Genomic DNA, 15,350 nt, shown 5'->3' with positions numbered 1-15,350 from the left:
GACCGAAGCATCGCACTCTGAGAAAAGTTGTCGGTCGGTTGCACACGCGCGCCGATGAATGATGACGGGACGGGAAGACGTGTTGGTTCTTGACCCGGCCTTTTACCGAATGGTCGGCCACTTCTTTGCTAGGTTGTCCCCCCGAATCTACTTTTTTTTCAATTTTGGTTCGAAGAAAAATTCCCTGCTACTCATTGGTGACTCACTGCCGCTCTCTCCTTCCGATTGCACTGCCGAAACTTTCTTCTTTCGACTTGTTTCATACGAAAAAAACGTCCGCAAGGTGTGCGGACGACGAGATTTTGAAGAACAGAGATCGCAGATCCACCATGGACATTTCTCAGTTCTCGCTTCGCAATGTCAACAATAAGGCATCAAACCTGCCCGCGAAGGCGCTCGATGGCGGTCTTCGAGTTCACATCCCGACCAAACACCTCACATCCGCAGCGCTAAGACATGGTGAATATTGTCAGCTCGACCAGACCGATGGCAGGCCAAAAGCCATCGGGGTGGCTTGGTTGGCGAAAGATCCTGGCCAGGGCACCAAGCGCATGGCCTTCATTGAAGAGCCCATGAAGGAGTTGTTTGGAGTGAGGCTTGAAGACAAAGTTACAATCACCAAGCTCGAGCCGCAGGAGCTGCAGCCTGCGCAGAAAATTTACATCAAGGAGGTCGAGCCTGGCAGCAGCAATACATCAAAAGCCGAGATTGAGTGGTTCGCGAAATATGCGCTTTGTACGTGCATTATTAATACCCTTTTCTTCACTTGGTCACACTCCGTCAGAACTATTGCTGCTACCATTCACGTTGCAATGTTAACATTCATTGCAACTCCGCTGATTTATCTCCACAGGTAGCGTTGACATGGTACTTCCGGGAGGCACTTTTGCAGCTACCGTCTCAAGAGGCCCTAGGCCCGGTATCAAGAATCGATACATGGTGGAGAGAGTAGAGCCACCGACAGAAGAGCCACTGATTCCCTACGTCTGCAACGCCGCCACCGAAGTTCAGTTGCTCAGCAAAGACGAAGTGGTTGAGGTTGCTGAAGCGGAGCCCAGAGAAGCGCCAGTGTTCAAGGTCAATTCCGACGGCATCGGCGGTCTGCACAAGCAAATCTTGGAGCTCAATGAGCGTCTGGCCAATATCACCAACGAACTGCGCCGCCGCAAGTACCCTTACCTCCTGAAGCGCGCGACAGGCGTGTTACTCTACGGGCCGGAGGGCACGGGCAAGAGCCTGCTACTTCGGAAGCTGTCCGAAGCTCCGTGGCGCAAGGTCATCACCGTGGATGAGCCGCTAGGAAGCACGGCCGAGAAGAGCCAGAGCGCGCTGCGAAAGTGCTTCGAGGAGGCCAAGGCGGCACAGCCGAGCATCATCGTCTTCGATAAGCTGGAAGCATTCGCCCCGCGCACCGACGAAAACGGTGCTTCTAAATCCAGCCTTGCGAGGTGCATCGCCGCCGAGATGCAGAAGCTGGAGACGGCGCGAGTGTTGGTGGTTGGCGCGACGACGCGCTTGGTCGACGTGGACGCAAGCCTGAGGACGCCTGAGTTGTTTGCCGACGAGATCGAGGTCCCCGTTCCAGACGCGAAAGCCCGGATCGAGATCCTCAAAGTGCTCCAAGAAAAGGAATGGCCGGTCTCTGATCAGACGGCGGAGAACATCGGTGGAAGGACGCACGGATTCGTCGGCCGCGATCTTGCAGCTCTTTACAAGAAGGCCCTGAAGCGAGCTTGCGACAAGTATTTTGAGCAAGACAGTCGGAATGAGCCGAACGGAGCAATCACGTCACTCGATGCTGAACAGCAGCAGCACGGGCCGGAGCAAGGCGAGCCCGGAGAAAGCAATCAAATTGCAACAGCTGTATCGCTCGCGGACTTCGAAGACGCCCTTCTCCAGGTGCGCCCCACCGCAATGAACGAGGTCTTCCTTGAGACGCCAAAAGTCAGGTGGTCAGACATTGGAGGGTCGGACAGTGTCAAAGCTGCGTTGCAAGAGGTCACGGAATGGCCCTTCAAGGTGAGGCTCTTATTTAGCGAATACGGCATGCTTCTAGAAGCACGCGACCTGCTGACGTTGTTATAGTATGCCGAACATATGCAGGAGCTCGATCTCCAACCCCAGCGAGGCATCCTCCTGTATGGACCTCCTGGATGTTCCAAGACGCTGTGCGCCAAGGCGGTTGCCACTGAATCAGACCTCAATTTCCTGGCAGTCAAAGGCGCGGAGCTGACTAGCATGTACGTCGGAGAGACGGAGCGGGCGGTGCGGGAGGTGTTCAGAAAGGCACGAGCGGCGAGCCCGAGCATCATCTTCTTCGACGAGATCGACTCGATCGCGGCGTCGCGCGAGAGCGGCAAGCAGCTCAGCGGGCTCAACGTTCTGACAACGCTGCTGAACGAGATGGACGGCATCGAGTCGCTGAAAGGAGTGCTGGTCCTAGCTGCGACGAACCGGCCGGACGTTTTGGATTCGGCGCTGATGCGCCCCGGGCGCTTCGACGCCATCCTGTACGTTGGGCCGCCAAACATAGAGGCCCGCTTGGCGATACTGAACATCCGGCTGGTGGAAAACGGCCGGCCGTTGGCGGATGACGTGGATCTGCAGGAGCTGGCCACGCTTACGGAAGGCTACTCCGGCGCCGAGATTGTCGAAATCTGCTCAGAGGCGGCGCGGACTACGCTGCGAGATCGCCTCCGGCATGGGGATAAGCGATGCATCGGGATGGAGCACTTTAGACGCGCGCTGGACAAGGTGCCGCGGCGAATCAGCAGGGAGATGACGGAGCAGTATGAAAATTGGAGCGTCGACGACGCCATCAAGAGGCTGTGAGGGAGGGGCGGTTGTTTTCGCTATACGAGAGCGGCGCATCCAGCCATATAATCGAATATTCAGCCGGGTTTGGACGATAATTGGCAGGCTGCAGCCTGTAATTTAGCATGGCCACTATTCTCCGCTGTGGCGTGGATGTTTCTCGTGGGGCCGTCCGTCCGTAGGCACGAGTCAGGCGCAGCGCAGGATAACATATGCTTGTATACACAAGCATTGCGGCGCGCGCATCATAGCATGGGCGGTATAGCAGTGACGGCAGACCATGGTGGTGAGAGAGAGTGCCACAGAGCGGGTGCTGAAACAGCGTTGTTTGGTGCCGTGGTGTGTCGGAATAGGGCGACCGTTGCGGCGTACGGGCATTTCCGCTGTTCTAGCCATTGTTTGACGAAATGAGCGACGAGCACGTTGCCGGCAGTGCAGGGGTGGGTGTCGCAAGGTCGCCGTGTGGTGGCCGCTGCCAGCGCGATCTACCGCCGGGCTGACAAGTGCCAGGAAAGCCCGACCCGCGCCGCCCGCGAATCTCAACACCAGAAACCAGCTCGCCCGCCAGCGCTACCGCTCGCGATAAGGCCCCCCAGCCCGCTACCGATGCCGCTGCCGCCGCCGATCCCTCGCTGCAGCCGCTCGGCGCAGAGTCGGCTGCGCCCGCCGGCCTCATCCTCGTCGCCAAAAACAGCAGTCGCACGGGTCGCACGCACGCCTCGAAGATTTGCTGATCTGCCCGCCGAGCGTCCATCACCACTCAGTGCAGCTGCTCATCTCCCACGCGCTCACCGGCGCCTGGGGGCCGGGCTCGGCGCGCGGTCGACGCAGCTCCGCCGTGTAGCGAAATTGGCCGCGCCCGAATTCAAGAAAAATCCCCGTTCAAGGTGAAACGGCTCCCGCAGCAACGGGGCAATCCTGCGCCCACACGCCCGGCGCCTCCCAAGGCCCGCAGGGTCCGGCTTCTCTTGCAGCTTCGGAGCGTGCTGCGAGGCTGATCGCTCCAAGTCTTCCCGGCGCACGAGAAGGTCTGTGGCACCCACACCGGTCCAATCCGCGACGAGCGACCATCCTCACCACGGCCCCGCGCCGTGCTGGGGTATCCTAGAGGAGCGTGGGTGCCCCTTCATTTGCGTGAGACCGACCTCGACAGGGCTGGCCCGCTGTCTCGTGCGCAATCTCTGCCTGGCGCTGCCATACAAGATGCCTACCTATGCAACCCGCCGGCGCGCGCTCTCCTGCCCTTTTGCGCCGTCCTTCTGGCAGTCTTTCTTTCTTGCTCCGCTTTTTGTTGGCTCTCCGGAGGGCCGTCCTGTCCTTATACCTTTTTCATTCCCTTCCCCGCTGCGTTGCCGTGCAGGTTTCACCAAGACGCCTATCCTCTCAAATACCTGCCATGGCTAAGCCCATTGCACGCTCAAAGTCCATGACGCTAAAGCGTTCCAAACGCACTAGCTACCTGGCTCAGCCCCTTCCGGGATCTGATCCCCACGTTCTCAATGCCGCCGCCATGTCTCACAACGACCTCCGCACCGTAGAGAGGATGCCCCCAAAGCGCGCCGACAGTGGTACAGCTTCAGCTTCCGGCGACGAAATCCCCCGCCCCAGGACTGCCAACAGCGCCATCGACCGGAGCAGGCCTCTCCGCACCACCGGTGCCCCCATCCAGATCCAGCACGACGAACAGACCTTTGACTTCCCCACACCTTCGCCGGAAGCCGTCAACCACTCCAGGGAAAGGCTCCAGCGGGACCTGACTGCGCCTATTGGAATGGCCCTCGGCAGCCCCAACCAGACGAATGCAAATGCGTGGAAGCAGTCGCACCCTGCTGAATTCCAGGATGCAAGTGCAGACACCAACTCCGCTAACGTAGACGCCGCCAACGATGCCGACGTTCCTCCAGCTGCGAACCCTACCGCCGGTGACGGGAAGAAGCCCAAGATCAGCAGGTGGAAGTCGCTGTTCGGCAGGCGTCCTGCCGATAAACCACCCGCCACCCCTGCCCCCTTCTATCAACTGCAGATGCCTGCCCCGCAAAATCCAGCTGTGCCCGTGACGCCTGCAAGAAAAGGCTCTCATGGCGATGCTATTGCCAGCCAGGCTTCTTTGGCAGACAATGAAAAGAGCAAGGGTGGTAAGGGCGAGGAAAAGAAAGCCAGGACCAGGTTGAGGAGCAAGAGCAGCGCCGCTGCGGAGGCTCGTTTACCACCACTGGATCCACCCAAGATGCCAACCATGGACTTGGACCAAGGAAGCCCAAAGAAAGAGCCACTCAAGAAAAAGCCGTCGCGCTTCTTCGGTCACAAGGAACCCAGGCCACAGGTTACTCGGGCTGATACAAGCCCTATGTTGAATGTCGACATTCCCACCATCGAGATGGAACGGTACAGCGTCATGTTTGGAAGCTTGCTCAAGGGAGACCGCCAGTCGAACCTACTCCTTCGGCGCCAGGGCAACGATAGGCTAAAGCCGCTCAACTCGGACTGTCTGAGGGTACATCATCCCCTTTTCTCCTGTTTCCGCGCGGGTCGCGATACTAATTCACCCCAGATGGCTGACCAGGGCCTGACGGATGAACAGGGTGAAGATGAGCTGCCCAAGCCAATCCGTCGTGCTACCTCTCCAGCAACACCAACGTTCCAGACGCCCACTTTGAACCTTTCGCTATTCCCGCGCGACTCAATGAGCGGTTCGCGCTCAAATTCTCCAGCCCCTGTGCATGCACAAAGCCCCGCTCGTACCCAGAGTCCTGCCCCCAAGAACCTTAACCTTCCGAAGCCTCAACATAGACTCCAGCGCTCCTTTACTGCTCCTGCCTCCCCGGGCCGTCCCACTTTCAACTTTGATGTCAACGATTCTCAGGCCGAGAAGCAGAAGCCGGTCGTTGCCACAAACATTACCGAGGAGCCTGAGAACACTGAAGAGATCTGCATCGGGGTCCGCCAGAACGATCTCATCTCGCATGCTTTCAGTGATTCCACTCGGGACAGCCAGGCGAGCTTGGAGAGCGCTGAGAGCGGTGATGCGGCAATTAGGTTAAAGGAATCGAAATACAACAACAAAGTGGACGTGAGCGGCTGGGAAATGGTCTCAAAGAAGCAGCCGGATTTGCAAGTGCAAACCGCTGTTTCGCAGGATGCTGGCAGTGCCCTTAGTCTGCAGAGCCAGAGTCCGTTGAGCAGCTTGAGCGGACAGAGTGTGGCTCAAGCCAAGGAAAGCGTCGCCAGGCAAAATTCACTTCGGGAGAAGCAGCGTCGGGAAAGGGGATTTACCCACACGCAATCACCAACTACGCAACCTGAGACTCCCGTCGCGGCTCCCTCACCAAGGAATGATCAACGGGGCCGCAAGCCTTCTTACACTTCTTCTCCTGGTTCGGATAACCACCAGGGCGAGCAGGCCCGTGACAAGGATGCAGAGATGATGCTTGAGCAGCAGCGCCAGTTCCGCGAACGGAAGCAGAAGCAGAAGGAGGAACAAGCTCAACAGCCACAGCAGAACTTTTCCGGGCCGAGACGCCAACCGACGCTGAAGGAGCGTGCCGAAGAAGTGCAGAACGCCAATCGCGTCGCGATCGCCCGGCAGGTATCGATCAGCCGCCAGCGCGCGCAGCAGGAGATGCTACGTGCGCAGAAATCCGGAGCCGGGGGCCACAACGCCACCAACGGCATCGGCAGCACGACCATCAGCAGCAACCAGAAGAACACCAAATTCACTCCCTCCGACCACAACAGCCAGAATTCCAGCCCTAAGCCAACCGCTCCTTCCATTGTCATCCCTGAGGATGAACCCAAGCCCAAGCTTGCGCGCCAAGAATCGCTGCGACGTGCAGGCCGCAATGCCGGCCCAACGACCATGGTTGTTCAAAGTCCGACTGGCGAGCGTCTCGTTGAGAAGCGTACGCTCACGCCCGTTCTTGTCGATATCCCGAACCGCAAGAGCGTTGTTGGGAACATTGTCGACGAGTGAGTACCCCCGACTTTGTCTCATTCCAAGCTCTAGTACTAACCTTCCTTTCCAGGAGCGACTTTGACGTACCACTGATGCCACCCCCGAAACCATTTGCTCTTTCGGACCCCAACCGCGCTAGCACGGTTTCATTCAGCCATCTCAACTGTTAATATAACATGGCACGCTCATCTTTTTATCTGACTCGTCGCGACTACCGCGAGCAAGGGCGAGTACATACCAAACGGCGTAAATTCATGCATTGGAGTTCATACACGGATTGGGATGAGGTACCAACTTCGGATGGGGGTTCATGGGAGTGATCTTACAGATTGGTAGGGATTTCTGGGCTTGGGGCGTTGAGTACCTCTCCACCTTTTTACTGTTTTCGTTACACTATCTCGAAAGCTGGCGATCTTTTTGACGTTATTTCCTTTCTCACATTGAGCCTTGAAGGCTCAGATCGTCAATCCGCATGCCAACCAACGCATTGCTGCTTTTTCCTTGCCTCTATTTCAATTCTTCAACGGCCTGTGGCAAAAACACTTTCTGTTGTTTGCACTTCAGATAGATACCCCGCATTTGTCTCATTTTTCTCTTTTGCCCTTGAGTGGCAAGAAATCCGTAAAATTTTGGTCTCCTTCGTCATTGCTCTTGCTGCACGCAACTTTTTCACTTGCATTTCCATCGGCGTCCAGAGCATGTTCTCTCAGAGACGCCAAACCATCTTCTTTTCCTTGCAAGTCGGCCTGCGGCACAAGACAAGCATTTGGCCTCCGCTAGTCAGACATTATATCAAACATGTCCACTTCCTCTTCTTCCGTGTTCTCCCTATGTCAAAAATTCTATTCTTCCATTCAGCAACAATATTGAAATACACGACAACCCTTCATCTTGACCTTCCTCTGATGCGAAAAAGGTCCATGTCTCGGTCAGTGCGATTAGTGACTGGCCGCTAACATAAGTAGTACATTGGAGGAACGGCCCAGGAGCCAGCTCATCGTCGCCACACACACACCGCAAGAAGTGCTGATAGGAATATCAAGCATTTTATGCGTCTGTGATGCGTACGTGTGCGTGGGGAAGCCTTGCTGTTGAGGCATTATTCAGGGTGATCCGAGCACGTTTCATGATGCTCCTTCCTCGTCCACACCTTCACCGGTACCCACGCCGCGGGTGCAACAGCTGAACACTGTGTAGATGGTGATCAGCGAGGTCTAGACCTTGCTCTGTTTGGATGTGCTTTCTCAACCCTTGCTTGCTCTTTTCGTCATTTTGGGTAAGTGGTCACTGACAGCCTCGCATCCCTTAAACAAACCCGGCTGCCCGGTCTGCCAAATGCGTCCTTTCAGATACAGGGTGTGCACGTACGTATCTGAACCGTGCTCGGTACCGATTCCGAGGGCATTAGCGTTCCCCGTGCTTGGCCAGTCCTACATACAGTGCTCTTCGTCGCGGAAGTGTCGCGAACAGCGTTTTTCCGACTACGCCAGGGCCACCCCATATTCAAACCGCGTGCATCCTGAGGCTACCACTGCTTTATCGTATTATCTACTTTACTTTTACTTTTCTTGATTCTCGCAATGCCAGCAAATAGACGTGTTTTGGCTCCGGGTGTCTCTCCATTTTTGATCTCATTACTTCCTTCGGGGTCATCCCACGTTTAGGAATGATAGTGGCGGCAGCTGCAGTGCGTAGACTTGTACTGGTCTCCAGAGATCTGTGCTTGAAGTATCGTATCAACCCATAGTCTATAACGTACTGTGAGATCTCAGATATCTGCAACGAAGTATGTAGGGGCATTTTCTAGAAGTGCATCAAGGAATCGAGATAGGTGGACAAATTACCCACTCGCTTATGCTTTTTCGGTTTAGACTTTTCAGTGTTATATCTGGCGTCAAGTAACGATCTTAAGAAGATAGTAAAGGATGTATTCACACAACTGCGTGTTCATGGTTATACTATCTCATATTGTCAGCGTTTCCAGAGACGTAATTATTTTTGTCGATAAATCACTGAACGGTTTTATAGATTTGCGTTACCAACTCTACCAGAAGGAGTAGAGCTCAATTCTTTCTGTATTTATGCTCATTTCTGCCGCCCTAAAAAACCTCACCACACAAATCACAGGGAGTAAGGCAGGTATTCTCCGCCATACCGCTGCAGAAATCTTCTACCAACGACTCTCGACCCGGTCAATCGCATTCACAGGGCAATTTAAACCAGTGAGTTTGCCGAGCTTGAAACACATCTGGGTCCCGCGATTATATCTTTACATTGGCCATTTAGATTCCGAAGTGAAGAACATTACGAAAGTCACAAAACCACGAAAGTGCTCTATCTGAGTTTACAAAGCGGATCGTGAATAAATGAAAAGCTTGAGGGTTCATCAGCAAAATTCGACTACTTATTACCAATCAATTCCGGCTACCAGAGCTAATGGGACTAGACGCATACTGTTAATGGTAACTCGAGTTGCCGTTCATCCAGCTCCCCCAGGGCCGCCAGCGCTATCAGCACCGTTAGCGCTGTTAGTCCTACCAGCAATACGGTTGGTATACATTTCCTCATAAATAAAGGCACGAAAGCACAAATATACTAACAAAAAAAAAAAACAGGCAAAACTAAGGATAAGTAGCCGCCAGTGTACACGCTCTCGTCGACTTTTACAAACGCATAAATTTCTATAGAGCGAGAGCTTTGCCGAAAAGAAAAAAGACGCATTAACCATGTTAAAAGGGATGATAAAAGGACTGTTGCTAACGGGGCTGGCGGTGCTAGTAGCGCTGGTGGCGCTGGCGACATTGAAGGAGCTGCAGGAGCTGCAGGAGCTGCAGGAGTTGAAGGAGCTGGAGGCAATTCGATTTGCTATTACCCCTGCCTGCAAATTACCCGTGCCTCCAGCTTGGCCTGTAAATCACCCGTGATTCAATCTCCGCCTGCGCCCGCCAGCAGAACTTTAAATTTTATGAGTGGGAAATTTGCGTCTGACCCACGTTATCGCGTAGAGAATGCTTTCAAAGCCAAGAAAATATAGCAAATCACTGATCGAGCACATCGTCACGTTCATTAGACAGGATTAGCATCTAAAATGTGTATTTCAAACCTCCTAGTATCGGCAATTACACCACAGCTTCATATGCTTACTACCCGTTAATTCAATTTCTCTATCAATTTACTAAACGATTCTTAAAAATACTTGTAGCCTTGCACAAGCGTTTCTCTTGGACCCTTCCTACGTGTTTGTATTGATTGTGATTTATCGGATCACAATCCTCATGTCGAACGCAACGGAGCATATTACTTCTCCTGCAGCAAAAGTTCTCTTGTTAAGTTCTTGGGGTTCCGTTGCAGGATTATGGCTGGCCGTCTCCAATGCCCGATGCCGGAGCACTGCCCGTCCGGTGGTCCCGACTCAACACCGACCGAGAGCAAAAATTTGCTCCGGCACAGCGAACAACAAAACAATAGTCCTCTATCGAAGGCCAAAAGAGATGCGTCGGCCGGGAATCGAACCCGGGGCTGATCGAAACTGAGTGTTGAGCTCCCGGGAGCACTCGTGGGATGAGATGCTTCTGTGAGGACTGCAACTATGGCAACGATCAATTTTACCACTAAACCACCAACGCTGTTTTTTATTGTTGTAGAGACAATGTCTTGCGTAAAATATATAGTGCATACTTTAGAGAATCTTAGAAAACTCGGAAGAGCCGAAAAGTTCACATCTTTCTTTAAACTGCATGTATGGGTCTTCCTTTTAGCCAAAAAGCTCCGAAAGCACAAAGCTTGAACTTGTTAGCGTTTGAAAGCGATCTATAATTCGGTTGTTAAGATATATGCGATTTACCTCGGCACTGTCGGGGCATCTTGGCCAAGTATACTACTCTAGTGAATGCGACACACTTGTGATAGAGAGCCGTCAACTTGCAACATCTATGTCCTCTATCAAGTCTCAAAGAGGTTTCGTGCGCTTGAGTAATGTACATGTTTCGACATTGCACTTGGAATGACTATGTCTAGAACGCTGCGCAACAAAAGAAAACGGCAAGAGTACCGCAACTGCATGAGCGCGTGATGAAAAAGACAAATAAATACTGCAGTTTGATCGGCGACGTCTTTCTTTGTTACGGAAGAGCGCTCCGTCGAGAGGCGTGCCAAGTTCCGAGTAGCTGCAAAGGCCCAACACAGCTTCAAAAGCAGCTACAATGCTCGGCAGATAATTTGCAATCATATGGAGCCGTGTGGGGTCTGTATGTACTCACGGATGTTGTTCCGAGCGGCTCGGTGAGTTGTTGGCTGGACGAGTGGGCCCCTGTTCGTCCGTAGCGAGCAAAAAGCATGTATACCAATAGGATAACGGTAAGTACGAAACGGTAGAAATAAACGATGCTTAATCTCAACTGAGCAGGTGAAAAAGTGGGCTGATGGCGCCGCCAATAGCAAACTTAACCGATTTCGACTCCAATCGTCCAAGTGGCTACTGCAAGGCGGTATTGATCTTCGTAGATCTGCGCCTAGATGACCCCACGTCCTCGGGGCCGAGGCTGCTTGCGGGTACCATGAATCGATTCTCGGCGACCCCTACTCACTTTAAAAGGCATCTTGCGATGCTGTATTGTGAGACATGGCTGTACTGGACGCAAATCCGTAACAGATCTCGATATTATTTAATCTACTCACGGAAACATCGAGGAAGGTAGCTGCACCATTGAATCTCTAAAGTAGACGTGGGCCCAACTGACCGCAATCCATCAGCTGCGGCCTCGTCGAACGCAAAATGATGCGGCCAACTCTCTTTTTGGTGGCGGTCTTGCCATTCGTTACCCCGGTGTTTTCGAGCGCGGAAACATGCCAGGAGATTGCTTCTAAAGTGACAAGCGCAAGCGATGTCATCTACGCATGTGAGTCAACTGTCTCCTGCAAACAAATTCAAGATGAGCTAATGCAGGCAGTGCACCCGAATTTCTTGTCCGATATTCATCACTGGTATATATCATCAAGCCAGACTCCTTCATGCGTCTTTGAGCCTGGATCTGCTGAGGACTTGGCTACCGCCGTGAGTTACACCTGCAGCCGTGTGGGGCTTATATTGACTATGAAATATAGGTGCAAATCATCGGTTCTGCTCGAACCCCGTTTGCGGTCAGATCGGGCGGACATGCGTCCAATCCTGGCTTTTCAAGCACGACCGGGGTTCACATCTCCTTGAACCGCCTGGACCAAGTTGTGCTGTCCGATGACAACTCCACCGTTACGATTGGAACGGGACTGGTGAGCAACTCTCACGATGACGCTTGGCCAAGCTCGTACTAATTTATGCAGACCTGGGTCGATGTCTACAAGAAGTTGGAGAAGACCGGATACAACGTTGTTGGCGGGCGAACTGTTGGCCCGGGCATTGGTGGGTTCACTCTCGGTGGAGGATTTTCTTGGTAAGAAGCGCAGTCACCCTTACGACGCCGTCCCATTTGTGACTGATTATCATTGTTATACAGGAAGACCAATCAATACGGTCAGTAGCTACCTCTCCTTTCCGTTTCTGCATCTCATTCTCACAGTTTTAAAGGCTTAACGTGTGATACGGTCAAAAGCTTTACCTTGGTACTACCGGTCAGTGTTGATAACTCCCATTAAGCTTCCAGGAATGACTAACCATAAATAGAACGGAACCATCACTCAAGTCGATGAGGACAAGCCAGATCTCTTCTTTGCCTTGAAGGGGGGCCTGAACAGATTTGGAATCGTTGTCTCGGCCGAGTTCTACACCCACCAGCAGTCTCCCCAAGTATACGTGAGTCTCGTGGAAACTACCTTTCCGCACAATGAGAATTTTCTAAGATTTTTCCAGGGTGGTCTGGCGCTATATGGAAATGATAAGCTCGATGCCGTTCTCGAAGCCACTGCGAAATTCGATGCAGAGAGTTCTGACCCCAAGGCACAAATTATCACAACACTCGAGGGCTCGGCTTTGACTGGCACCACGGCATTGGTGCTTTTCTTCTACGACGGGCCGACCAAGCCGGAAAGTTTCGGGCTCTTTGATAATATCACAGCTACACTTGACACCACGAGAACCCAGACCTTTGCCGAATTCGTTCAAGGGTTCCCCTCAAATCTCATCACTAATGCCCGTGGCACATTCCACACGTTTTCCACCTCCAAATTAACACCCGGCTTCGTGAATGCGGTTAGGAATGAGACAGACGTAAGCCTGAAATGACTCACCTTTGTGATTATGCGCTGACATTGCCCTGTTCCGTCTAGACTCTCGGCAAAGTCATGGCAAGTCACAGCGGGACGAGCATAAGCTACGATATCGAGCCCTTCTTGAAGACATACGGTGAAAAGGCAACGGATAGCGCTTATCCGCACGCCAACTCGCCTCTTCCAGTAAGTGTGCAAGGCTTCGAATATCCCATGAAGCAAGAAAAGATCACATTTCATCACGATATATGGAGGCCATAGTAGTGTAGGCTAACATGTTGTTGCAGTTGAACCTGTATTTTGCTTGGCTTTCGCCCGCCGATGACGAGTTCTGGTACAATGCCATGCGCTCATCTATCGAAACTCTGAGGACTTTTGCCATCAATGAAGGAATCTATTCTTCCGACTTTACGGCCTACCCCAACTACGCGATTTCGAATACGACGGCGGAGGACTTGTATGGAGCCACCAACGCAGAACGCCTCCGTAGCATTCGAAGCCAAGTTGATCCGGATGGTATCATGGAGCTAGCAGGTGGATTCTCGATTTAGTTCAATATCATGTACTGATGCGATCTGTCATAAGAACCACTCAAAAATCTTGGATCAAGGTAATCGAGACATCCCAGTTTGATGGTTTTCTGGATAGTTTCTGAGATCTTCATTCATATATTACCTTCATCTTTGCAGTACAGAAAAGCTCTCGTGCATAGTTCAAGCATTAATGTGCTGACCGTGGCTCTACAGCTCGACGCATTTGACTCAAATCCACAAGACATTTTTTCGTAGGCTGACGTTCGTCTATTTTAGAGCATCCTCAAGAGACTCTAAGAAATCAATGCTACGCGTGGTAATAAGAGAGAATCCAGGATATTCAAACACAACCAACCACGCCGACGTTATTCATCACCGAAGACTTGAAGCGACACCACTCCTCCAAGTTCAACCCCTCACAAGCGCGGGTCCCACTCCACTATCGTAGCATGCCGCGCCGAGTCAGACGTCCCCAACTCTCCAGTTCTAGCCCACACCCTTTCCTGATTTCCATATTCCCTCCCGTTCACCTCCTTCAGCTCAACCGCCTTTTCAACCCCTCCCCCAGCAAGAAACCCCATCTCGCCCCAAATATGCGCCTCTTCCGCCCCAATTCCCGTTCCCTCCGACGTTGAAGCCAACTCACTAAACGCGCTACCACTCTTTCTCCGTCCGAGATATGTTTTCGCACCTCTTCCTCCCCTCTCCCCCCTCGCGTTTCCCCTGTCGGAGTAACCACTCGACTTCCTTCCCGCCTCATCTCTGTGAGAGAACGAGGAGAGGTTCAAGCCAATGGAGCGCAGGACGAGCGACAGCATGGGCGACAGCGACGGCAGGCATGCGCAGATGATGCAGACGTGTATCTCGATGCTGGACCATAGCGCGGGGCTGGCGTTGGCGTAAGTGGAGTCGCCGCGGCGGACGGCGAGGTCGAGACTGTAGAGGGTCCAGAGGCGGATGATGGAGACGATGCAGCCACTGTCCGAAGAAGAGATGGGTTAGTGATATGGGTTTTCTTTGTGCATGATACTTGCTGTCATCGCGCAGAGGAAGCAGTGGGAGGTAATTTGGGCCACAACTTACAAACCACCGACGGAGAAGAGCAACATGACGCCGATTCGTTTCGTGCGCGAGACGTTGAGGTGGCGCAGTGCGGGGACGGGAACGAGGATGATGGCGAGGTCGGTGAGGATGTTGAGGGCGGCGGCGACGTAGTAGTACAGAGTGTAGTTGATGCAGGAGCCCTCTTGAAGGGTTGGGTCCCAGAACTTGCGCGGCGGGTTGCAGGAGAAGATACCGACGATGAGGCTTTGAAGAGTGTAGGCGATGACGAAGATTATGCAAGCCCAGATGGCACGAACTGTGCGGACCGTGACAAAGATGCGGAGGTATTGCGCGAGGATGGAGAGTTTAGAGAGGCCGAGTGAGATAACATAAACCCAGGTTGATACCCAGAGCCTGTGGTGATGGTGAGCGGTGCGTAGCTGCCGGGAGGAACTTCAGCATACCATTGGAGCTGTCTCATCAAGTCTGGGAGGGGAATATCTTTAACGTGGTACCCCATGCCATGATTCGCCTCTGTATTTTATGCAAACTCGGTCAGTTCCTGTAGTTTTATGACTCGTGTTATCTACATCACAATACACGCAACGGTTTTGGGGATCGGGTGTCTTACGGAGATGCATGACTATGGTCAGTGGTATTGAAATGAGGAAGGACAGCGTTGCCAGCGCATCATCCCAGCCTAAGCTACGTACAATTCTATATCGAGTAAAGAGCTTCAATATCAGGAATAAGAAGGAGAATCCTGTCAGTGCATATGATGCTACTACTGCTCGCCGAGCAGCAGG

General features: G+C 53.0%; 4 protein-coding genes across 4 annotated transcripts; 3 read left to right on the top strand and 1 right to left on the bottom strand.

Moving 5' to 3' along the window:
* Positions 1–329: 329 nt before the first annotated feature.
* On the top strand, positions 330–2,832 carry LTHEOB_3974 (AAA family ATPAse; the record flags this gene model as incomplete). Its single annotated transcript, XM_035512956.1, has 3 exons — positions 330–735; positions 854–2,019; positions 2,086–2,832. The coding sequence occupies 3 exons, from the start codon at positions 330–332 to the stop codon at positions 2,830–2,832; spliced, it is 2,319 nt and encodes a 772-aa protein (XP_035375367.1).
* Positions 2,833–4,210: 1,378 nt separating this feature from the next.
* Positions 4,211–6,784, top strand: LTHEOB_3973 (uncharacterized protein; the record flags this gene model as incomplete). The annotated part of the gene is made up of 2 exons (XM_035512955.1): positions 4,211–5,308; positions 5,366–6,784. 2 exons carry the CDS (start codon positions 4,211–4,213, stop codon positions 6,782–6,784), a joined length of 2,517 nt encoding a protein of 838 aa, XP_035375366.1.
* Positions 6,785–11,540: 4,756 nt separating this feature from the next.
* LTHEOB_3972 (FAD linked oxidase) lies at positions 11,541–13,518 on the top strand (the record flags this gene model as incomplete). The annotated part of the gene is made up of 10 exons (XM_035512954.1): positions 11,541–11,664; positions 11,716–11,819; positions 11,870–12,034; positions 12,086–12,195; positions 12,259–12,275; positions 12,330–12,373; positions 12,426–12,554; positions 12,612–12,968; positions 13,028–13,153; positions 13,255–13,518. The coding sequence occupies 10 exons, from the start codon at positions 11,541–11,543 to the stop codon at positions 13,516–13,518; spliced, it is 1,440 nt and encodes a 479-aa protein (XP_035375365.1).
* Positions 13,519–13,916: 398 nt separating this feature from the next.
* LTHEOB_3971 (Pth11-like integral membrane protein) lies at positions 13,917–15,064 on the bottom strand (the record flags this gene model as incomplete). The annotated part of the gene is made up of 3 exons (XM_035512953.1): positions 13,917–14,478; positions 14,584–14,958; positions 15,009–15,064. The coding sequence occupies 3 exons, from the start codon at positions 15,062–15,064 to the stop codon at positions 13,917–13,919; spliced, it is 993 nt and encodes a 330-aa protein (XP_035375364.1).
* Positions 15,065–15,350: the final 286 nt, after the last annotated feature.

Source organism: Lasiodiplodia theobromae (assembly GCF_012971845.1).
Source record: "Lasiodiplodia theobromae strain AM2As chromosome Unknown scaffold_10, whole genome shotgun sequence".
Lineage (NCBI taxonomy): Eukaryota > Fungi > Ascomycota > Dothideomycetes > Botryosphaeriales > Botryosphaeriaceae > Lasiodiplodia > Lasiodiplodia theobromae.
This window is presented reverse-complemented; position numbering and strand designations above follow the sequence as displayed.